The sequence below is a fragment of the Palaemon carinicauda genome, chromosome 18 (assembly GCF_036898095.1).
Source record: "Palaemon carinicauda isolate YSFRI2023 chromosome 18, ASM3689809v2, whole genome shotgun sequence".
NCBI classification, from domain to species: Eukaryota; Metazoa; Arthropoda; class Malacostraca; order Decapoda; family Palaemonidae; genus Palaemon; species Palaemon carinicauda.
This window is the reverse complement of record NC_090742.1, coordinates 81,689,771-81,714,139: the sequence shown is the minus strand read 5'-3', so window position 1 is coordinate 81,714,139 and position 24,369 is coordinate 81,689,771. Positions and strand designations below refer to the sequence as shown.

At 34.6% G+C, this 24,369-nt stretch overlaps 1 protein-coding gene across 4 annotated transcripts in view; it reads left to right on the top strand.

Annotated features, from left to right (window-relative positions):
- LOC137657914 (slit homolog 1 protein-like) overlaps positions 1–24,369 on the top strand; it is a 36,293-nt gene that overhangs the window by 2,653 nt on the left and 9,271 nt on the right. For all 4 annotated transcript variants that reach the window (XM_068392573.1, XM_068392574.1, XM_068392572.1 and 1 more), the window contains exons 2-5: positions 9,229–9,836; positions 17,086–17,246; positions 17,374–17,541; positions 17,771–17,929. In XM_068392573.1, coding sequence (XP_068248674.1) covers positions 9,299–9,836; positions 17,086–17,246; positions 17,374–17,541; positions 17,771–17,929 — 1,026 coding nt within the window. In that variant the 5' untranslated portion in view covers positions 9,229–9,298. The remainder of the gene's footprint in view (positions 1–9,228; positions 9,837–17,085; positions 17,247–17,373; positions 17,542–17,770; positions 17,930–24,369) is intronic.

The window sequence follows — 24,369 nt, the reverse complement described above, 5'->3', positions numbered from 1 at the left end:
GAAAAATCTCAAACAAAATATCAATTACTGGTTTTACATGTGGAATATAAAGTTATCGAACATAGGCATTAAACATGGAGTTTTAATCTCAGGTTCCATATTTTGTATTCAAGTGTCCAAAATGCTTTAAGCCCAAGGGCTCCAACAGGGAAAATTACCCCATTTTTTCTACTTCTATTAACGTGCTTTTTTCCCATTGAGGAAAGGAAATAGATAAATTATATGCGAGGTAATGAAGAAAGAATATAAAATATCTTATTGCTTTTAAAGGAAATTCAATTCCTCCGAGATAGTATGACGGTAAGGGGAACGAAAAAATCAGTTACTGTTACATTCAGTCCCCATTGATTAACTTGAGGGTGAAACTAGTATTCTATTTTTCATACCTGTTCCATAGACCTTCACTTTTATTTATCAACAGCACATCTAACTTGCATGCACTTGAGCTTTCAGGAATATTGAGGAACTTCTTCCTCTATCCCTTCACTTAATTCGATTCCAAAGTCTCTCTCTGGTGCGTCTCGATATTTTTGTTTTGTGTATTTTTTTCTTAAAGTTATCCTTACCCATACATTGTAAGTAATCAACTCCCTTAAAAATCTGGTCAATATTTTCGAGTATACTGACTTTATATTACGATTTTGTTTGTCTCATTTTATTCTTCTTCTTATATCCGCGTATACTTCATGGATAGTTTGTTCACTTTGGCATCTCTTATTCTTCCAGTGTTACTGCCTATATTCATATTCTATTCTTTTTGGCGTAATTTTGATCATAAATAATATCAAATTAGATGTAGAGCAAATAATAATAATAATAATAATAATAATAATAATAATAATAATAATGATGATGATGATGATGATGATGATATAAACAACTCCCTTCAGCATATCCTACACTGTTCATCATTGTAGCTAGGATAGAATTTTCGTATACCTTTCCAGTAATGGTAATGATAACTATACGGATTATGTTACTGAAAATGATCGTCGTTTGACCCAAGTTAATTTTTTATGCCTACTTTTCTTATTTTCTGTCCTTCAAGTGATTGGTTTTGCATTAATTTTTCAATAGTAAAAGTTTATTGCAGAAAATATACTGATTCTTACCAGTGTTTCTGTTGCTATAGAGGACGTTTTCGGTATTATTATTATTATTATTATTATTATTATTATTATTATTATTATTATTATTATTATTATTATTATTATTATTATTAAAAATACTAAAAAATATACAGATTTCTCCGCAGACATCTTCCCTTCTTTCTTATAGTAATGAAGAATAATGTTTAGTTATCAAGATTGCCAGGAAATGCTCTAATATTTTATTATTATTATTATTATTATTATTATTATTATTATTATTATCATTATTATTATTATTATTATCATCATCATCATCATTATTATTATTATTATTATTATTATTATTATTATTATTATTATTATACAGCAGAGAAAATAGATTCAATTCCATTTTTAAATCGTAATTGTTCGTCTCTTTAAACTAGCAATAATATTTAAATTGTAAATCCTCACTACCGTTTCTATTGTTTTATCATGGACTAGACTATTTGAATTTATTTACGGTTAATGAACAAAAAGTAAACACCAGGTACACATAAAACAGTGAAATCGATAGAAATCAATACAAATTGCTTTCACAATTCTTAGCTAAATATTTGGATTTTATAGAATGTTCTTTTTTTTATAAATGTTTGATAGATCATTTTTTATTAAGAAATATATATTTACAACTCTTACAATTTATAGTATTGTATGTACATCATAATATATTTACATGAATGGATTTTGTAATTAACATATATTCACAATTGCAACTCTTACTATTCATTTAAATATATTCTTATATTAAAATTACATCAAATCGTGAGTATTTTTTTAACATAACTATTAAATCCTACTTTATTTACATTAAAAGTATTTACCATTCTACTTTTTATCCATTTAAGTAATTGTGGATCAATTGAATGTCTCTCAAAGGATCTTCTCGCCTTCCTTATCTGAAGGAGAGTCCATCTAAGAATAGTCTCCTTGAGTGGCCCATCGACGTCTGCCAATTGTTCTCGAAGTCCTGAATCGAGTTGCAAGTCTTCTTTGTAGATATTGAGATTTGTGAACTGAAGATCGTCTTTTGGTGTTCGTAATTTGTTTCAATTTCAAATGCGATGACAGGTCTTGCTCTGGGATGTTAATGATGATGGTTGCGAATTTTTACTGAACTGTTACAGCGGGAAAATAACGATTAGTAATTTCTGCAATTATAATTGTAATTTCATTATTGTAAGAAAATCTGAAATGGACATGATGGTTGGTGATCATAATTTGAGATCAATATTCACCAAAACTTAAAAAGGAAAGGTCGCATTGACTGATCAAAAAATTATTCATGTCGTCGCCTTGTCTAAATCCAACCAAATGCTTGATAATAATACCATTGATAAAACCGTCCATTTCACGAAAACCATTATCTCATTGCCACTAGAAAAAAGTGAACTCAACATTTTTTATACTTCAAGTAGACGTTGATGGATCGCGAAGAGTTACCCCCAAATACCCATTGAACGAAAAGTGGTCCGAAACGCCGGGTGCATAGAGGAAAAAGGATGTGTTCATCAAAAGCAGAGAGAAGGATGACGTGACGGGAGCCATTGAGGGGACACGGGGCAAGGCAAGGGAAGCGATTGGGTACATGGCATTGTTGCGGGTTGTTTAGGAGATTCTCAATTGACCCAGTCAATGCGGGACAATTGTGTTTCAGTTTCTTGCGGTGACCTCTTCACTACTTCTCGATTTCTTTCGAGGTTTTATGTTAGGTTTTCCGCTTGTGAATGACAGAGTTAAGGAACAGTGACAATGTCCTAGAGACTTACCTTATATCCATATGATCATCGCCCAGGCCAAGGGCCCCCTCTCCACACAAGCTAGGATATGGAGGGTCAGGCAGGTAGACTTCAGCCTCCCCCAAACCCGCCATCCACCACAAGAAGATATCGAGTTTAAGTGGGACTCGAACCCCAGTCCAGCAGAACGTCAGACAGGGACTTTGCGAATAGGCCACCACAACGACTAATAGGGCATTCCATGGGCAACCTTTGAATTACATAACTACATGACTGGCGACTGAGGGAATTTTGTAAGCAGCTTTCGAATATGCGTGATTTAAACGGGTAGTGTTTACGGAATTTCATTGGCACTATTTTATTTGGAAATGACTGGCTTGTGTGATTGTGTAAGGATGGGAGTTGCAGCTGTTAATGTTGGTTTATTTAAATTGGATGATTAACAAAATATTTTTCAACTGATCATTATTTTTTTTGTCTTGAATTATTGTTTATCTATGTTTTTACAAATGTACAATGTTTTCTTTTTTTCATCGTTCTTAATTTAGATAAATTATCGTCAGTGCATTTGAACAACCAATCTCCCTTTCCTATACAGAAAATAAGGGAACATCAAGCACATATTTTTATTCAATAGACGAAGAAAAAATAAGAAATAGGGAAGGAGTCTTAAAGCCCCTCTATTTATCCGTAGAATATCTTTAAAATGGAGATTAAGATGGAAACATGTTTAGATTTAATGCAATACTAGACATACATGCATATATGTAGAACAAAACACCAGAGCAATGTGAGCATCTGCGAGACTCAACCTCCCAGGTGCTTTTGGTGCCGGGGCTTGTGTCCCATTAGACATTTGGGGTACTTAGAAGCAACATTACTCTATTGACCTTGCTTAGTAGGGCATTTCAAATGTTAAGGTACTTTTCCTTTAGGTCTTCCGATACTTACGATTTCTGTAGTGTGCTTTTATCTTGAATACCTTTCATTCTACAGTACGGTATATTCTTTCAGTTTAAGTAAATTAAATGTATCCGTATTGCATTGAATAATATTTGCATGCAGTATATTATTATTATTATTATTATTATTATTATTATTATTATTACTATTATTATTATTATTATTATTATTATTAGCTAAGCTACAAGCTTAGTTGAAATAGCAAGATTCTATAAGCCCAAGGGCTCCAGCAGGGAAAATAGCCCAGTGAGGATAGGAAATAAGGAAATAAATAAACGATATTAGAAATAAGGAAAAATTAGAATAAAATATTGAAAAATAACAACATATTTCATAAATACTGTAAACTATAAAAAGACTTGTCAGCCTGTTGAACATGAAAACATTTGCTGTGAGTATAAACTTAGGAAGTTCTACCGATTGTACTACCCGATTAGGAAGATCATTCCACAACTTGGTCATAGCTGGAATAAAACTTTTTGAATACTGTGTAGTATTGAGCCTTATAATTGAGAAAGCCTGAATATTAGAATTAACTGCATGCTTAGTATTACAAACCGAATGGAACTCTCCTAGAAGGTCTGAATGTAAAGGATGGTCAGAGTTATGAAAAATCTTATGCAACATGCATAACGAACTAATTGAACGACGGTGCCAGAGATTAATATCTAGATCAGGATTAAGAAATTTAGTAGACCGTAAGTTCCTGTACAACAAATTCAGATGAGAACCAGCAGCTGAAACCAGACAGGAGAACAATACTCGAAACAAGGTAGAATGAAAAAATTTAAAACACATCTTCAGAATAGATTGATCATTGAAAATCTTAAAAGACTTTCTCAATAAGCCATTTTTGTGCAATTGAAGAAGACATACTGTAGACCTAATGTGTTTCTCAAAAGTAAATTTGCTGTCGAGAATCACACCTAGAATTTTAAAAGAGTCATAGAGTTAAAGAAGCATTATCAATGTTGAGATCCAGGTGTTGAGGAGCCACTGTCCTTGACCTACTTACAATCATCATCATCTATTAGCGTGCCTTTTTCCCATTCGTATGGGGTAACACGGTTGCCTTCTTTTGAAGAACTTTTGCTTTGGCTTCGGGGTGGACCGTAGTCCCGACCGGCTGCCCTGCCCGCCATCGCTAGACCCCGGTAGTGTATGTTTGTGTTGTACCAGCCACCATCGCCTCCTCCCAGCAGCGAGGAATCATGGGGTGGTTAGGTCGACAGTTCGAGACGTGTGAGGTGTCTGCTATATCTTAGGTGTTGGAATGGCTGTGTTTCTGTGTGATTTAATCTGTAACACCTATTTGCTTTACGCAAACCTATCCGTCGATTACATACATAATCCTGAGGTGTCTATATGAATAGCAAAGTGTCCGCCTTTCTGACTGGTTAGGTGCGGAGTTGAACCCGTGACACAGACTTCTACAAAGTCCGAGCTTGCTGCCCAATCATACTTTGAATTTTGTTAGGATTCACCTTCATAGCCCATAATTTACACCATGCGCTAATTTTAGCTAGATCTTTGTTAAGGGATTCAGCAACCCCAGATTTACATTCAGGAGATGGAATTGATGCAAATAGAGTAGCATCATCTGCATAAGCAACAAGCTTGTTTTCTAGGCCAAACCACCTGTTATGTGTATATAGTATGAAAAGTAATGGGCCAAGAACACTGCCCTGAGGAACACCAGATATCACATTCCTATACTCACTATGGTGCCCATCAACAACAACTCTTTGCGACCTATTACGTAAAAATTCAATGCTGTTGCTAAAAAACGACCCCCCACCCTCCCAACTGTTTGAATTTGAAAGCAAGGGCTTCATGATTAACACGATCAAAGGCAGCACTAAAATCCAAGGCCTTTACGAAAACCAAATTGCGAACGACGGAACAGATGATTATCTTAGAAAACCTATTAAGATGTTTTGCCAAGAGACGTTCGAAAACTTTAGATAATGGGAGAGTTATGGAAACTGGGCAGTAATCAGTTGGACTTGAGCTACCACAAACACATTTGTATAGCAGAATAACATTACTAATTCTTCAAGGCCTAAAAGCTCATCTTCTTGCTAACTTGCGCAAAATTATAGATAACATTGGAGCTAAGAAATCTGCAGTCTTTGTAAAAAACAAAGGAAAAATACCATTTGGGTCTACATCTCCATAAGCATCAAGGTCCATCAAGAGAGCTTTAATTTCCCGAGATCTAAAAGCTAAACTAGTTAGTTTAGCCTCAGAAAAATAGGATTGAGGAAGATCAAGTTTCTCGTTTACTCTGCTTACTCTCAAACACATCAGGTAAAAGGGTTGCCTTTTCTTTTGGACAGTGAGTGACAAAGCCATCTGATTTAAGTAAAGGAGGAACTGTCATATCTACACCAAAGAGTGCAGATTTAAGGGTAGCCCACCACTTATGTTCCTGAGTTGTACCAGAAAGGTTTCTTTTATGGTTAGATTGTATTCCTTTTCTGTTGAAGCATAAACTTTCTGAGCAAGAGCTCTAAGCTGAATATAGTTATTCCAAGTTAAATCTGATCTGTTACCCTTCCAAAGAATGATAGGCCTCCTGCTTCTCCAAATACACACGTCTACAATCATCATTGAACCATGGTTTGTCTATCACTTCTTTCCTTGGCACACGAGAAGGAATACTCCTATCAATTATGTTGACTAGATTCTCATTCAAAGGAACAATAAAATCAACGCTATTATACAATTGTGACCAATTCAAGCCCAGGTGATCACTTAAAATGCCATTCCAGTCTGCTTGAGAATTCATATAAATCGTACAAGAGTATGATACATCAGGGGCGGGCTGCTCAGTCTTCACTGCTAATGAAATCAAGGCATGATCAGATGTCCCAATTGGAGAACCAACCTTGTTATAAGGCCAGGTGAGTCGGTGTATACAAGGTCCTAGCAGTTGCCAGGCCTATGAGTAGCTTCAATTATGATTTCCTCATAGCCTGATTCAGAGGCAAAATCCAAGGCTCTTAAGCCATGGTGATCAGTAGGAGAAACAGAATTTAACCACTTCCTATGGAGAGCATTGAAATCGCCAACAAAGACAAAAGAGGCCTCTCTATCATCTTCTTGTATCTTAGCCATAATGGTAAGAAGGCAATCGAAGATAGAATCATTCATGTCAGGATTCCAGTAAATCGAACACAAATAGAAGTTATTATGTTTGCCACAAACTGAATCTCATGACATCCAGATTCATAGCAGGTCTTATGAGAAGCAGGGTACTCAATCTTAATATACACCGCCATTCCCCTGGCCGTAGAAATGGCATCCCATTTCAAAATTATTGGTTTTTTAAAACCAGTTATAGGAGCTCAGATGAGTGCCTCATAATAGAAACCAAAGTTTCTGAGCACAAAAGAATATTATACTGTCAGGACGCAACTGTAAGGTCTTGAATATTTGTTTGAAGACCATGAATATTGCAATACAGTAGACGACACTGACGAAATCTAGGATGAACTGGTCCCGGATTTCGCTCAATGTCTCCAGACAGCATAAGAATTAATGATGATAAAAAAGATATATCAGACTTAAAACTTACATTAACAAGACTGATAACAAAAACAATATATACAGAAATATAAATAGATATACTGAGCTATTCTTTCAAGAAACGTTTGAGATATTAAAAAATAAACTATATATATATGATGGCGTCGACTTTAGCCATTGGGTCCTTCATGGGTAAGGTGTTGACTTTAGGAAGGGCGGCTTGCATAGGTTCCGGCAGGCATCGTAAGCAAAGGCCACAAATAAAGTTCACTTAATGAGAAAAACCGTCTGCAGCAGCTCGAAGGTGAGCAATACTGATAATTTCTTTAAGGTCCATCGACACCTTTTCATCTCCTAACGATGGTTGAGAATGCTGAAAAATCATGGCTACACGTTTTGGTTGATGATGGTGAGTACTATTCCAGGAGTTATGATTTGAGGGCATTATACTGTATTGTGGTGTCACTTTGCTCCTCACAAAGCCAGTCGTAGATTTCTTGGAAGGTGTCGTCGGGGATCATAACAAGGACGTAGTTTGCCTTGCTGCTTGAGTGGGTTATGCCCTTGATGCGGAACTGAACCTCGGTGAGCTGAAACAATTTAAAGGCATCTCTACTAATGATGGTCTGGAGTTTAACTGTGGCAGCGTGGATAGACGAGTCCGGGTTGGTAATGGACATCGGATGGTACAGCATGTAAAGTTGTGACATGTGAGACAGGCTGGGTATTCGAGACACTCCGTAGGTCACTAATGTGAGGAGAAGAAGGACTCATGAATTCATGATAGGCTTCTGAATAACTAACTTTATTTAATGAACAATACATATTTATAGGCCCCCCAAGGGGTCACACAATGGTGACAATTGCATATGTAAATTCAGTGACTTTTGTCAATAAGGTTGACATTGGCATAAAAACTGACAATATAATAACGGTAATGAAATTACGTTACATTCAACGGATTTTGTCGTTGATTTGAGTCAGATGACAGTGTGTAGAAGAAAAGAGAGAGAGGGGGCATTCTTCTTTTTTTTGTATGTGCAGTGCTGGTTTCATGTGCATTATACTATAAACTCTGAACAAAGTTACTTTGAGTAGGCGTCCTCTTAGTGTAGGCTAATTGTTTTTCTGAATACTACCATTACATTCCGTCGAACTGATGTATTGTCACACTGACTGGGACCTGAAGTCATTCTTTCACTTCATTGTATATCAGTCGAGCTATACTGCTATTGTTGTCGATGCATGGAAACTTAAAAGGTGATGTATTAACACCTACTGTATATCTAAAGTTTTCTTAGTAATTTTTTTTTCCTTTTTGTATATATTTGTTATGTTTATTGTCATTCTTTTGGTATTTTGAACTAATCCTTGTAAATCTTTACATACATTTATTCTCGCCTATGGAAACTATTTTCCATGTAATTCCCTTTTAGAATTGTTCCATAATAATGTTAGCTCATTAGTTTTAATGTGAGAAATTGAGTGGCTGACTTTGACCCCGAACTGTTAAGCAGTCTAGTGCTCCAATAGCCAGATGGTGAGCTTCCTAATTTCCCTAGATTCATATGTGGATGTGGGATTAGTATTTGGTTGTCCTTAATGTAAAATTCAAGGGCTTAAACACTTTAATTAAATGTCAGTTACTCTATTTCAAATGTGCAGTAGAATGATTCTAACTATGCATACAGTGGTGTGATATTCAATGAGTTTTAGAGTATATACTAAGTACAATCAGCTTCTTTATATTGAAAGTTTAAATTTGATTTACTATAATCAAATCAAGCAGACCTTGCTTTCAAATATGAAAAAATTTTATTTTTCGCTCATGAAACACAATTTTCTTGTCTTGATAAAATTTTCAGAGCGTATTATATTCATGCCGAGGATTAAGAAAAGTTAAGCTTTAATTTGCGATAATCAAACTTTTCCGCAATGGCGATAAAAAGTACTCAATATTACCTACTTTCGTTGTTGCTGTTTAGTTTGGTTACCCGCGGTGATTCTCAATCTGACAAAAACGTGTCAAATGAGATTATTCATAATGAACAACCTGTGACTGAAATCCCGGAACAAGTGAATGATCTCGGATATGAAAGACATCCCAAAAGGGCCCTAAATACTCAAAGTGAAGATGAAAATACTATCGAGGATTTGATACGTCAAATGAAAACGAAAAATGCCCATACAAGAAAGAACAGCTCAGAGTACTCAGAAAGCGTATCCCTTCTCATTGCTTACATTCAAGAACATATTTTGAAGATAGATGGTTATACTTATCTGGACATCGGAGCCTACAATGCATCGTCGTTGGAAATACCCGAAAAACTACCCATTCATACGGCAGAATTCGATGGTATTACGGTAGTAGATGGCACACAATGTATTCTTCAGGCCCTTAACATATCCCATGGAACATTATTAAGCAAAAATATTACCAAGTGTAACTCTCTCACGGATTTGACTCTTGCAGGTATGTTGCTATTCATGTAAATGAATTTACTTGTGAGTGGATGTGTATTTGTGTTAACTAAAATTAATATTTATTTATGATTGTTTTGACTAATGTTCTTTGCTAATTTGAATGAACATAACTGATTTTTTCATATAACAGGGTTAGTATTGATACTGTAATTTATTCCTATCATTATTTGATATCCTTATCATTTGCTTTTATTTATTTTCTTCATTATATATTTTACAGTTTAAATACTATCCATGCCTTATCTCTATACTTCGTCAACAAAGAACTCTACACTTTCTTTTTGAATATCCCGACTTAACCGCAATGATTTTTTTTTCAATAACTTCAGTGGTATGGAGTCGAAACTGTTTCTGTGCAGTGTGAGAAGTAATTATTATTATTATTATTATTATTATTATTATTATTATTAGATAAGTTACAATCCCAGTTGGGAAAGCAGGATGCTATAACCCAAAGGGCGCCAATAAGGAAAGAAGATGAAGAAACAGATAAAATTGTCCCTGAGTGTTCCTAAGGAAATAGAAGACCATGGTACAGAGTACCACCTAGGACTAGAGAACAATGGTTTGATTTTGAAGTTTTTTATTCCGAGGTGAGCTGTTTGTCATACCTAAAGAATCTCTCCTACCCTTACCAAGTGGAAAACAGCTACTGAATAACTACTGTGTAGTAGTTAACCCCTTTAGTGAAGAACAATTTTTCAGTTCTTATAATGTTATTAGGTGTATGAGGAAAGAGTGTATGTGTAAAGAATACTATAGATCAGACGACTTAGTGTATGTGTAGGCAAAGGAATAATTGAACTTATAGAAACTTACAGCTGCTCGACTGAGATGGATAAGAATGACTTTTATTGCTTTAAAACTAACTTATATATAATGCAGTTTACCTATAATACAAATGTAATTTTGGCTACCGTTGCAGTGTATTATCTGTATTACGAAAGAAGTTGATGAAATAATCGATTTATACACGCTAGATGTATTATAGTCTTGTAGACACTCCAAGTAAACAAAATAATGAAAATAGGAAGGCATCTGGAGGTGATGCCAGAGCAGATGTAGCAGATTTATGTTTATACAATTATCAGAATTTACTTTACTTTTTTTTAGAAAACTAATGAATTTTTTTCTTTTTATTTTTAGAAAACTAGTAATTTTTTTTTTTTAGAAAACGAGTGATTTTTTTTTTTTTTTTTTTTTAGAAAACTAGTGAATTTTTTTCTTTTTTTTCTGAAAACTAGTGAATTTTTTTCTTTTTTTTTCAGAAAACTAGTGAATTTTTTTCTTTTTATTTTTAGAAAACTAATGATTTTTTTTTTATTTTTAGAAAACTAGTGAATTTTTTTCTTTTTTTTTTAGAAAACTAGTGATTTTTTTCTTTGTTTTAGAAAACTAGTGATTTTTTTTATTTATTTTTAGAAAACTAGTGATTCTTTTTTTTTTTTTTTTTAGAAAACTAGTGATTTCTTTTTTTTTTTTTTTAGAAAACTAGTGATTTTTTTTCTTTTTTTTTTAGAAAACTAGTGATTTTTTTTTATTTTTTTTAGAAAACTAGTGATTTTTTTTTTTTTTTTTTAGAAAACTAGTGAATATTTTTTTTCTTTTTTTTTTTTAGAAAACTAGGGATTTTTTTTTTTTTTTTTAGAAAACTAGTGATTTTTTTTCTAGAAAACTAGTGATTTTTTTCTTTTTTTTTTAGAAAACTAGTGATTTTTTTCTTTTTTTTTTAGAAAACTAGTTTTTTTTTAGAAAACTAGGGAATTTCTTTCTTTTTTAAGAAAATTATTAAATCTAGTATTAAACAACTAAATACAAAAAAAAATAAGACTGATGCTGCCACGCGACTTGTGTATACAAAACGAATAAAGTTGCATAACTGAAATGGATTAGTTACTTTGTTGATACATTTAACAAAAATATATATATATTAGGGGTAAATTACCCCATTGGGTAATTTTGCATTTGATGGTGGTAATGACAGTTTTGATTTTGATATACTTAAAATTAAATTATATTAAGGATCAATTAAGTTCCCAGGGAAAAAAGTGATATCCTCGCCATTCAGCTGGATGAAACAAATGATGTGAAAAATGCACATCTAATGGTATAAATCCAGTACAAAGGAAAAAGGAAATTGAAGAAGATTTACTTATGTGCAGACAGTGCAGTCCACTTCAAACGACTACAAAGGGTGTGGATGTATTCAGAAAAGTTGTTGCACTTTTGATGACCAGATATGCAACTAGATTGGAAAAACTGCATTGGAGTAACAACAGATGGTCTGCCATCTATGCCATCTGTTAACTTGGGATTTTTGGCTTATATGAAAAAGGAAAATCCTTCTGATCTTGCAACACACTGTATTATCCATTGTCAAGCACTGGCAGTAAAGTCTGAGCGACCTGTTTTGGAGGAGGTGATGTGTAATGTCATGGAAATAGTTAATTACATCAAGTCAAGTGCTTCAAAGTCAAGACTGTTTATTTCATTGTGTGGGGACATTGCTTCTGAACATCGCTGTCTATTGTATTGTGCTCCAACCAGATGGCTATTCGAGGAAATGTTCTCGAGCGAGTATTTCAGCTTAAAACTGAGATTGAAATGTTTTTGAATGATGAGGGATACAATTTAACAGGGCGGCAGAGATCTAAGATGGATTTCCATTCTGTACCATTTAGTAGACATATTTTTTGCTTATAAATGCCCTGAACACATCACTGTGAGGGTCAGAAGTAAATGTTATCGTAGCAAAATGGATATTAGGGACTCAAAATGGAAAACTTACAGAATAGTTAGGAGACTTTTTAGAAGATACAGTTTCTACACACTTGAGTGATATAGAATGAATAATGAGTGCGTATTTAAATTTCTATGAAATTAACCCACTCAACAATGTTTGGTTTCAGAACATCTGCCAGATGAACCAAGTGGACTCGCAGAAGGAATACTTGAAATAAAATCAAGCAACCCCATACAAGAGGAATTTAACCCCATGAAATTATCTTAAATTTGGATTAGCTGTAACAAAGAGTTCTCTGGCAAGTTTATAACCAGTTAAGATGCTTTTACCCTTTGGTTCAACTTAGATGTGTGAGGCTGCCTTTTCAGCCCTTTTGACCATCTGAAGAAAAGACAGAAATAGATTGAACCCAGAAAGTTATATTAGGAGTTCCTTCAAAAGTTTATCCCCTAGCATTACTGAAAATATCTCAAACTGGTGTTGTTATTCACATCACTGAAGATTTTTGTTACGTACGTATATATTTTTCTCCACTTATTTTCAACTAAAGGTGTGATTATTCACATAAAATTATTTGATTTATTTCCAGCAAAAGTATTTATTGATTAATTTGTCTTTTTCACCCTGATGAACATTATTTCAATTATATTTCTCTCCATTTATTTTCAACCTTATTATATGTATGCATTCTTTTATTTAGAACAGAAGTCATAGTACTTCTGGGTATACGTACCTCAATAATAATCAAATAAAGGAAGATTCAATCAAGCAAAAGAGTTAGTTTTACATTATTCATGTAAAAAATTATAGAAATGGTGTGGGGGTAACGAGCTTGACGCTAGCCAGGATAATGGGGTAATGACCAAAAGTAATTGGGAACCGCTGATGTAGAGGATATTTCTGTCCCCTTATTTGTGCAGACACCAATTCTTGTAACCCCTAAATAGGCTTTCAACACGATTTATGACTAAAATATCTACTTGATGTATATTAAATTCTAAATGATATTAACCTTTGATTCGTATAAAAACCTTATATCTACCTTGGCATAATGTTTTTTAATTCATTTGTTCTGGAGAAGGAATTTCTATTTTTCCCACTAATTCCAGTCTTTAAGATTAATGCCAACTTATTTGAAGTTTAATGTTCGCGTGAACACTTTATATCTATGCTGGAAACATTGCGTTAAAAAAAAATACTAATCAGAAAAGATCCTTGACACTGTCGTCAAGTTCTTATTATTACTTTAGCATCTTGCGAACTTCCCACTCACTAAGTGACTAAATCTTTGACCCTGCCTGACATAAGGGAACCAAGTTCATTACCTGCAAGCGATAGAAAAAAATATATTTGCCATTATTTTACCACACATTAAAATGAAAAAGATTTAATACAATAAGAATATAGCCTAAGATTATCCTGTTGGTAACGTCCTTGTCTGGTGATCGCCAGATTGGGGTTCGAGTCCCGCTCAAAATCGTTAGTTCCTTTGGTCGCTACAAAAACTTACCATCATTTTGAGCTAACGATGGGGGTGTTTGGGGAATCCTGTAGGTCTACCAGTTGAGTCATCAGCAGCCATTGCCTACCTCTCCCTAGTCTTAACTTGGGTGGGGAGGAGGCGTGGGCACAGATCATATGTATATATGGTCAGTCTCTAGGGCATTGTCCTGCTTGCTAGGGCAAGGTCACTGTCCCTTGCCTCTGCCATTCATGAGCGGTCTTTAAACCTTTGGTGGCTGTTGCTGTACAAGCGAAGTTATTTAGCCTAAAGATTCTGTTTCTAGTTCAGATATGGATTTGGCATCATAGAGATTAAATGACGCAGTGGCAACATTATTTGGCCGGTGCCTTATCTATCGTTAGACGGTTTCCTGTTTGTACCGAGAGTCTCGAGAGTAAAGTAAACTTTTATGAATAGTGCTTTCTCACATCTTTTTCACTTCAACTCATTAAACATGAAGTGAGTGGTACTTATGTTCCCGCCTCTCTCTCTCTCTCTCTCTCTCTCTCTCTCTCTCTCTCTCTCTCTCTCTCTCTCTCTCTCTCTCTCTCAATGTGTTTTGCATGTTTGCATGCTTTTACTTCAACGTGAAAACGATGATTGCCGGTATTTTTAATTCATAATGTTGTTCAAGAGTAAGTTTCAGGAACACACTGAGATTACTTTTTACTGAAAAGTCAAACCTGACAAATGACTGTAATCCTAATTTGTAATTAAACTTAATTTTATTTTCCAAAATTTTAGACAATTTTTTCTCATAGTTTGCTTTGATAAACGCTCAAGCAAAGCAGTGTTACTTTTGAAATGCCTCAAAGAAACTCCCATTTGCTAATTTGTTTAACACTGCTCCCTCTCAACCCCTGTTCATTTTGTCACTAGACTTGCGGATATTGAATGCAAATTGCAAAAAGATATTGGAAATTATTAGGATGGTCATTTATTAATTCAATCATCGAAATTAAACATCGTTGAGATTGGCCAGTACCTTCTCCACAGGATATTTCATATATATATATATATATATATATATATATATATATATATATGTGTGTGTGTGTGTGTGTGTGTGTGTGTGTAGGCATGATGCAATTATTTGAATAAAAAAATTGTCATAATTCAGAAAACATCCAGGTGATTAGTAAAACAACATAGAAAAAGGCTATAGGAATTTCAAATCACGCGATTCTTACATTTTTTTTTTCTTTTAGAATTTAAAAATCTTTTAAAAACTGAAAATGCTTTTTCACATACAGTGAAAACCAACAAGATTTGTTTCTGTATCTATTACAAAGAATAAAAAACTAAAGAAAAAAATTCTGAACTTCTGTCTGGAATTATTAATAGACTGTTTCTTTCAAGAACCCCTATTAGGGAGGTTCAAAGACCTTATTTTCTGGAACACCTGTTTTGAATAATTCAAAGATTATTGTTTTTCAGTACTCCTGTTAGGAATCGTTCAAAAAATTTTCTGCCTTGCAGAACCCCTGTTATGAACAGTTCAAAACTGTTGTATTAAAAAACCCTATTAGGAATGGTTCAAAGACATTATTGTTTCCCAGGACACCTGTTTTGAATGGTTCAATGACTGTTTTTTTCCCAGAAACCCTGTTATAAATAGTTCAAAGACTTGATATCCAAATCCCTCATTAGGAATGGTTGACAGACCTTGTTGTTTTCAAGAACACTTGTTATGTATGGTTCAAGGACAGTTGTTATCCAGAACTCATTAGAAATTATTGAAAGATTTTAATGTTTACCAGAATCCTGGCTATGAATAGTTCAAATATTGTTGTTTTCCGGGACTGTTATTAGGAAGGATTGAAAGTCTTTGTTCTTATCCAGAATATCTGATTTGAATAGACCAAAGACTGTTGTTTTATGAATCCTTATTAGTAATGATTCAAAGTCTTTGATATTTTCCAAACCAACTGATTTGAATGGTTCAAACAATTTTGTTTTCCTAAACTACTATTACGATAGGTTAAAAGACTGTTGTTTTCTAGAACACCTTTTATGAATGGTTCAAAGACTTGTTTTTCAGAACACCTGTTGGTGATAGTTAAAAAAAGTGCTGAACATGTCAACCAGTAGTTTGGCTTGACCCATGAAGTTTTTCGCTGCAGTAGACATTTGTTTCCTTTTATAAAACAAGTATTCACAGCACTTTCTCCAAATGCAATTTGCCAAACCAACTTTTTTTTTTTTTGTCTGATCTCTTGCTAGTTAAACATTTTGAATCTTTTTTTTTCTTTTTTCTGCCAGATGTATAAGGATCCGTTTTAGTCAAATAAGATATATGTTTCTACTATAAACCTTATTTGCTAATGCATAAGCTCAATTAATATTTATTATGGCCCCTTCGGTCCTTTATCGGTTGTTTATCACATGCAGAATGTCAATTTTGACAGTCAGCTCATGAACTTTTCTATGATGAAAATATGCTTATAAACAGGTACAACTTCAGAGATTCAAACTTTTTGTGAATTCTTTTCTGTTTAACAGGTTCACATAACTTTCGTTTAAAAGTTTATTATGACTAGTCTATTTTATCGTTGTTGTTGATCTTGATATATTTTATATTTTTTATTCATTACTAATGTATACTTATTTGCTATTTGCTCATTTCCTTTCCACACAGGGCTACTTTTACTGTTGGAGCCCTTGGGCTTGTAGCATTCTGTTTTTCCAACCAGGTTTATAGCTACGTTATAATTAATAATAATAATAATAATAATAATAATAATAATCCTTTTTGACGCAAAGCTGCCTCAATAACACCCACTCTTTCTAACTCTTCACATTGCTGCTCAATCTTTCTGACAACATTTTTGTATGTTCGAATTACTTCTTTTAGGTTCACAAGTGATGATGACTGCAAAGCTTGCATCACAGCGGTTACATTCTGATAAACCCACATTTTAGATGCTGGAATTTTCCAATTAACTACATAGTTACTCTTTATATAAATGCTCTTAATATCTTATTACGCAGGTAATGGGTGGATTTGTAGGCTTGACTGGACTTGGTTGGATAAGTTGAAGAATGTGGACTATTCCAAGGCCCTATGTGATGATGTTAGATTTGTAATAAAAAATAGATTGGGCACGACGTGCTATGGCTTTGCGGATGGCCGACAGACTTGGAAGGAATCTGTAAGTATTTTGAAAAGTGTTAGGCTTCTACAGTTCTTGTAGTTGCTGCGAAAATTGTATCTTTATATTGGTGGTAATATAAAATACTAAGTTATATACATTGCTTTAAATATTCTTTTTCTTGCAGGATTTGGGACTTTGTCCAGGTCGTTGTCGATGTTTTATGGTTACAAATGGAGAAAGAAAACTAGAAAAATTTAGAGTTGCTTGCAGCGGATTAAATCTCACAGATGAGGATGTTTTAGCAATGTACATTCCAAGCCAGACAACTATGCTTTCATTGGAAGGAAATCAGGTAATAATTTCTGTGTGGATTATCAAAAACAGCTACTGAAGAATATTCATAGAATAGTTTAGAAGTCAATCACATAATGTTAAAGTAGCTTTCTGTAATGATCAAGGATTGGCCTACTAACTATTACCTTTCTTTTGAGCGCTAGTAAATGTTTGAGCTCAATATATTGAAATATATTCCAGTTCTAAGGGGAACAAAGGTATAATTTTGTTGTTTTTCTTCTTCTTAGCTAAGATCAACTGAAAAGCTCTTCGGGCACATAGGCCACCTGCACTCTGTCACAGATATCATTCTGAAAAACAATAATCTTGACGAACTGCCATATCTGCCAAAAGGACAATTTCAGAATTTAAAAAGACTCAATCTGTTCGACAACAATATAAGCAAGGTCAGCTTATGTCTTTTTCTGATGTATTTTATGGGTATTTTTAAGATACTAGATATTTTTAGTGATCTCATGTCTCTTCTTTCCCGTCACTATCCCTATATCATGAGAGGGGGTGGGGGGTGTTTGTTTCCTGGTGCCCCTTCTCCAGTGCCTTCTATCAAGGGCATCCTCTTCCACCAAACTTCTTCTCTCCAGATCATCCTTCACCATATCTTGTCATCTAATATACTGTCTCCCTCTTGATCTTGCCCACCTCAACAGATTTCTCCCAAACCCTCCTCGCCATCCATCCTCAAAATGTGCCCATACCATCTCACCTCTGTAATCTTTACCATGCCTGCTATTATTCTTATTCCGTGTTCTATATGTTTCATGTTTAAATGGTATCATTGCAAAATTTCATAATAATAATGAAGCTGATAAGTTACTGACCTCTCCCTGGGGAGGTCAGTAACTTTTAAGTAGCAGCACCACAATGGAAAATAAATCTCCCTGAATTTCACAAAGTATCACAATATACCTATAAAACATTATAGCCGCCCCCCCCCCCTAATTCTATATTTTTGAAACTGCTATACTGTAAATTCCTAGCATATGCTTGGACGGGACCACTGGTCCTGTCCCGCTGTCTTAAATATAAATTTTTAGCATGCTCAAAACCACTCTCGGGTGAATAAAAGGTAAATTTACGATCTGTTAATTTCTAGAAGAATGTTACGAGCTCCTTCAAGTAATCTTTCCATATTATCAAATAGGTTAATACTGTATAATTTAAGTATACAACTACCCTTTCAAGAGCTATGTCAAGCAGTAGTTATTCTTTTTATTTTCCTGAGACATTCTTCGTCCCAAATGGCATAACATAGTATTCAAAATTGTATCTCATGGGGTTGTTCTCAATATTCTTTGAGGCTGTATTTAGTGTGGCAAATGTCTCAGCAGAAAGACGGGCTGGACATGACAGGTTTATTTATGCAACATTACAAGCTTATATATAGACTGTTGACGGTAACAATGACATAAAAACTTTAACTATATGAAACGTGCAATGGCAAGCTTAATCAGGTTTTCTATTATCGTGCAGGAGAGAGAGAGAGAGAGAGAGAGAGAGAGAGAGAGAGAGAGAGAGTGAGAGAGAGAGAGAGAGCAATCGCATTGCAATGTATAAGCGTGTATGAAACACACGTGCATTACATTAGTAAATGTTAGTGCATTTCCAATAACCTTTTCGCACTCTATTTTCCCTGTTGGAGCCCTTGGGCTTATAGCATCCTGCTTTCCCAACTAGGGTTGTAGCTTAGCAAGTAATAATAATAATAATAATAATAATAATAATAATAATAATAATAATAATAGCGTCTACGCAATCATGAATGTATGCACATAGAATATGTCTAGCTTAATTTCAGCAACTTTTGCTCCCTCTGACTTTCTGAAAAGAACACATGGGAAACTCCATTGTTATGAGTTATGACCTTTGGTATAATTTTTGATTAGATATCAAATTTCTACCTTTTTCTTATTTGGTGATACTCAAGAAGAATTTTTGCAGATGAGATAAGCATCTCCCACCTTCACATCATATAGAGTGGTACTTTTCTACTTTCTTCTTCTTCTTCTTCTTCTTTGTCTACATCTTTTCCCACTTCTATGTGGGATCGATGTTTCTGGTCAGCTTTCTCCATCTACCTCCTCTATATTGGCCTTGCCTCTATCCCACACCTCATCACCGGTTAATCCCTTTGATCGAAGGTCATCCTTGATACAGTCCATCCACCTTCGCTTTGGTCTCCCTCTCCTTCTCGTTACCTGTACCTCCATTTCCATCACTATCCTCCCAATATACTGTTCTACTTTGCAAATCAGAAAATAAATTCCAGTAAACTCTACTGTTTATCTTTCATAAAAAAAAAATCCCATAAAATGATAAAATGTGTAAGGCAGGCTTTTGCAGGATTTCACACAAACTAGGCTTTTTCCACCGACCACCTCATCTTGCTTTTAATTTTGTTATTTGCATCCTTTTTATTTTTTCACTTCCATTCCTTCCCTTTTTTTACCTTTTTATTTTTTCCCCTGCATTTTGACGGCTCTTTCCTTGCATTATAAGACAAATAGATCAGGTCCGCAGCTGACAAATGCACTGTAGCAGTAGTGCTGTTACTGGTAATTCAATGTATTGATGCAGCACACCGGGTGCTTCTTTCATTAGTCATGTTATCCCTCCACATAGTCTCGCACAATTATATTTTTGACGATTGTATAAGATCCATGATACTTAGCTTATAATCACTTTCAAGTCACTAGCAAGAACGTAATGACGCTATCCCCAATAGGAAATCTCTTATTTTTTCTACTATAGGTTAAACCAGGTTTTCATTTTATCTTAGACTTTGCATCTTGTCTTAGATCTTCAGACATGCCTTTCATAGATGTGTCTGAAGTTCACTTTATAATTCAGCATGTTTTACCAATTTCCTTGTCTCCATATTTTTTTCACACATTTTATGTTGAATAAGTTAGCTGAAAGGTCGAGAACCTTAGGAACTTTTCCTATGAGGTCCTAATAGCAGACAGCAGGAGTGGAACCCTTACTTTCCATTTTCTAGTGACGTATTCGCTGCAGTACGCTTGTTGGTCATTCATTAAAACGACAGGGAATCTTTGTGTTGCACCTTTTTATTGTGGGTGATATGTAGACAACATGACGTGAGTTATCCCAAATTTCCATTTTTTTTTCTTTTATAAGATCCCTTAGGAAGTGTTTCCTCTATCCATCTGGATAATTTCGTGTGCACTAAATATTGAGAAAAACTGTTTGTGAACTTGCCATATTCTATTCTGCAGCAGCCCTCACTGGAATTAATGTTAAGAACTGAATTATCCCGACATTAATGTAAGTTAGTGCTTATGAGTTTTTTTTAAGCTTTGGGTGGGGTCCTACATTGCCCAGTCCGATTTTTAAATTGCCACTTGTCAGGAAGGATGACAGTAGCTATTTTTCCGGGTTCATAACAGGTAAATAATATTCAATTTAGATAATGTTTTATAAACCATTATGTATCTAACTTGAGATTCCTTCGTCAATTAAGAGACCATATACAATATGACCAATTTTATGTGGTCGTATCCTCACTGTGGTCTGGTATCAGCTCAAATTCTTCAGTACTCGACTTTTTGTATGCTGGGATCTTCCATTGTAAGCTTGTTGATTGTTTCCATTGCCGTTCTTGTTAATCTTGCAGACAGGAAGAAAATCTAATTTTGCGCTGGAAATCAGTGACTATTGCATATGATAAACATTTCATGGTTGCCTTCCTTTTATTGAGGGACGATTCTGACAATGTCAGAAAACAAGTATCTTTTAATCTTGACTATTATTTTTCAGGAGTTAAGCATTCTCTGTCAAACTGTGACTGTTGAGTATTATATTCCACTTCATGCTTCCTTTCATCTATAATCTGGAAAGTTTCACCTAAGTCCATAGGATTCCCAAATCGTTCATGACTGAATAAAGTATTGTTTCTCTCTCAAGTTATCTTTGTACCTGAATTATCTGGATTTCTTCTATTTTTAAGTAATTCACGCTAGTAGGAATATGAAAATAGGATCGGTGTTGGAATTTATTATAATTATTCATCTTTGATTTAATTAATTGTGCTGCTGTTACGTTCCTCTGAATTCATACAGGATGTATCTTGTGATATTTTCATCTTGATGCATATGGAGCTGTATACCCAAAAGGTATTTTTTCTTTGTTATTTATAAAGACTACAAATTTCTTAGCTCCTAAGTTATCTATTATTAGCCCTTGTTGGAGAATTGCTAATGTTACTCCATTATGTAAATGTGTGTTTGGTAGCTCAAGTCCAGCTTAATACCACCCAATTTCCATAAATCCCATATTATCTAAAAAAAATGACCTCTTTTGACAAAACGTCTAAATAGGTTTGCTGAAGGCAATCATCCGTTCCCTAGCTTGTAATTTGGTTTCCGTAAAGGCATTGGAGCATGTGATGCCTTTCTCATAATATCCAACGCAGTACAGAAATTCCTTGATTATGGTCAGAAAGTTATTATGATTATCCTTGGCTTCATTGCTGCATTTGACCGTGTTAATCATGAGGCCCTTGTTTTCAAACTCAAAATGTTAGCTGTGGGTGGATCTTTTTCTAGCATCATTGTTGAATTTTTAAGTAAGAGATTGCAAAGATTTGTTGATGGGTACCCTAGTGAGTATAGGGATGTGATATCTAGTGTTCATGGCTCATTACATTTCATACTGTATACACACGATTTGCTGTTTGGCCCAGTAAATAAGCTTGTTGCTTAGGCAGATGATGCTACTCTCTTTGCATCAATTCTATCTTCTGTTTGAAGATCTGGTGTTGCTGAATTCCCCAATAGAGATCTAGCTAAAATTAGTGCATGGTGCAAATCGTGGGGCATGAAGTTTAACCCTTACAAAATTATGGGTGTAAGTAGGTCAAGGGCAGTGGCTTCTCAACATCTGGATCTCAGCATTGATAATGTTTCTTTAACTCTGAATATCTCTCTTAGTATTTTATGTGTGATTCTTGATAGCAAATTTACTTTTGAGAAACACGTTCAGTGTGTCTTTTCTTAAATTGCACCAAAATGGCTAATTGAGAATTTTTTTCGATGATGAATCTATTCTGAAGTGATTTAATCTTTCATTCTGCCTTGGTTCAAGTATTGTTCTGTCTGGTCTTCAGCCGCTGATTCTCATCTTAATTCATTGGACAGGAACTTACGGTCTATTAAATTTCTTATTCCTGATCTAGATATTAATCTATGGCACCGTCGTTCAGTTAGTTTTTTATGTATGTTGCATAAAATTTTTCATAATTCTGACCATCCTTTGTATTCAGATCATCCCGGACAGTACCATCCTGTTCATAATACTAGGTATGCAGTTAAAGCAGTGTTTTTATCATAAGGCTCAATACTACCCAGTAATCTAGAAGTTTTATTCCAGCTATGAACAGGTTGTGGACGGATCTTCCTAATGAGGCAGTTGAATTGATGGAACGTTTGGGTTCTTTGACTGGCCAGACAGGAGTACATTGAAACCTTCTCTTTGGTAACGGCTCATTTTCCTATTGCCTACACATACACCGAATAGTCTGGCCTATTCTTTACATATTCTCCTCTAGCCTCATACACTTGACAACACTGAGATTACCAAACAATTTTTCCTTGCTTAAGGGGTTAACTACTGTAATGTTCAGTTGCTACTTTCCACTTGGTAAGGGTAAAAGAGACTCTTTAGCTGTTATAAACAGCTATTCTATGAGAAGGACACTCCAAAATCACACCATTGTTCTCTGGTCTTGGTTAGTGCCATAGCCTCTGTACCATGGTCTTTCACTGTCTTGGGGTAGAGTTCTCTTGCGTGAGGGTACACTCGGGCACACTAATCTATCTTATTTCTCTTACTCTTGTTTTTTAATGTTTTTTTATAGTTTATATATGAAATATTTAATTTAATGTTGTTACTGTTCTTGAAATATTTTATTTTAAATTTTTAATCACTTCTCTTGTAGTTTCCTTATTTCCTTTAATCACTGGGGTATTTTCTCTGTTGGAGCCGTGGGGTTTATAGCATCCTGCTTTTCCAACTATGGTTGTAGCTTAGCAAGTAATAATAATAATAATAATAATAATAATAATAATAATAATAATAATAATAATAACTTCAAAAGTTCAAACTTGTAGCGAATGTTTTTATGTTGAAGACTAACATACTTCTCTTTTTATAGTCTCGTATATATGAAAGATCTATTTTAATGCTGTTACTGTTCTTAATATATTTCATTTTAATTATACATTAAATCTTTTATAGTTTATTATAATGATTATAATAATAATTTCGTAAAATCTCTGAAGTGCCTATGTAATGTGTCGATTTGTGTGACAAAGGGGATTTTTTCAGGCAACATGGGGGAGGCAAGATTTAAATGTTCACATACTTATTTTGGTTGTAACAGTTCCTTAAGAGTTAACATTTCAGAAAACTGTAAAACTTGCTCGTTCTCCCGAGTATCCCATCTTTGTATGAGAGAGAGAGAGAGAGAGAGAGAGAGAGAGAGAGAGAGAGAGAGAGAGAGAGAGAGAGAGAGAGAGAGAGAGAGCCTTACCTTATTGCCTTATTCTATGTTTGGGTTCCCCCGGGTCCCTCAGTGTGAGGCACCTCGTATATCCACCAGAGAGTTGCTTATGCATCTTCCGATGTATTTTGCATCTTCCAGTCTTGGATGGTCTGGGATGCATCTTAGGTGTTTATTGAGCTTATTCTTAAACACATCTACGCTCACTCCTGATATGTTTCTTAGATGAGCTGGTAGCGCATTAGATAGTTGCTGCATTATCGATGCTGGTGCGTAGTGGATTAATGTCCTGTGTGCCTTCCTTAGTTT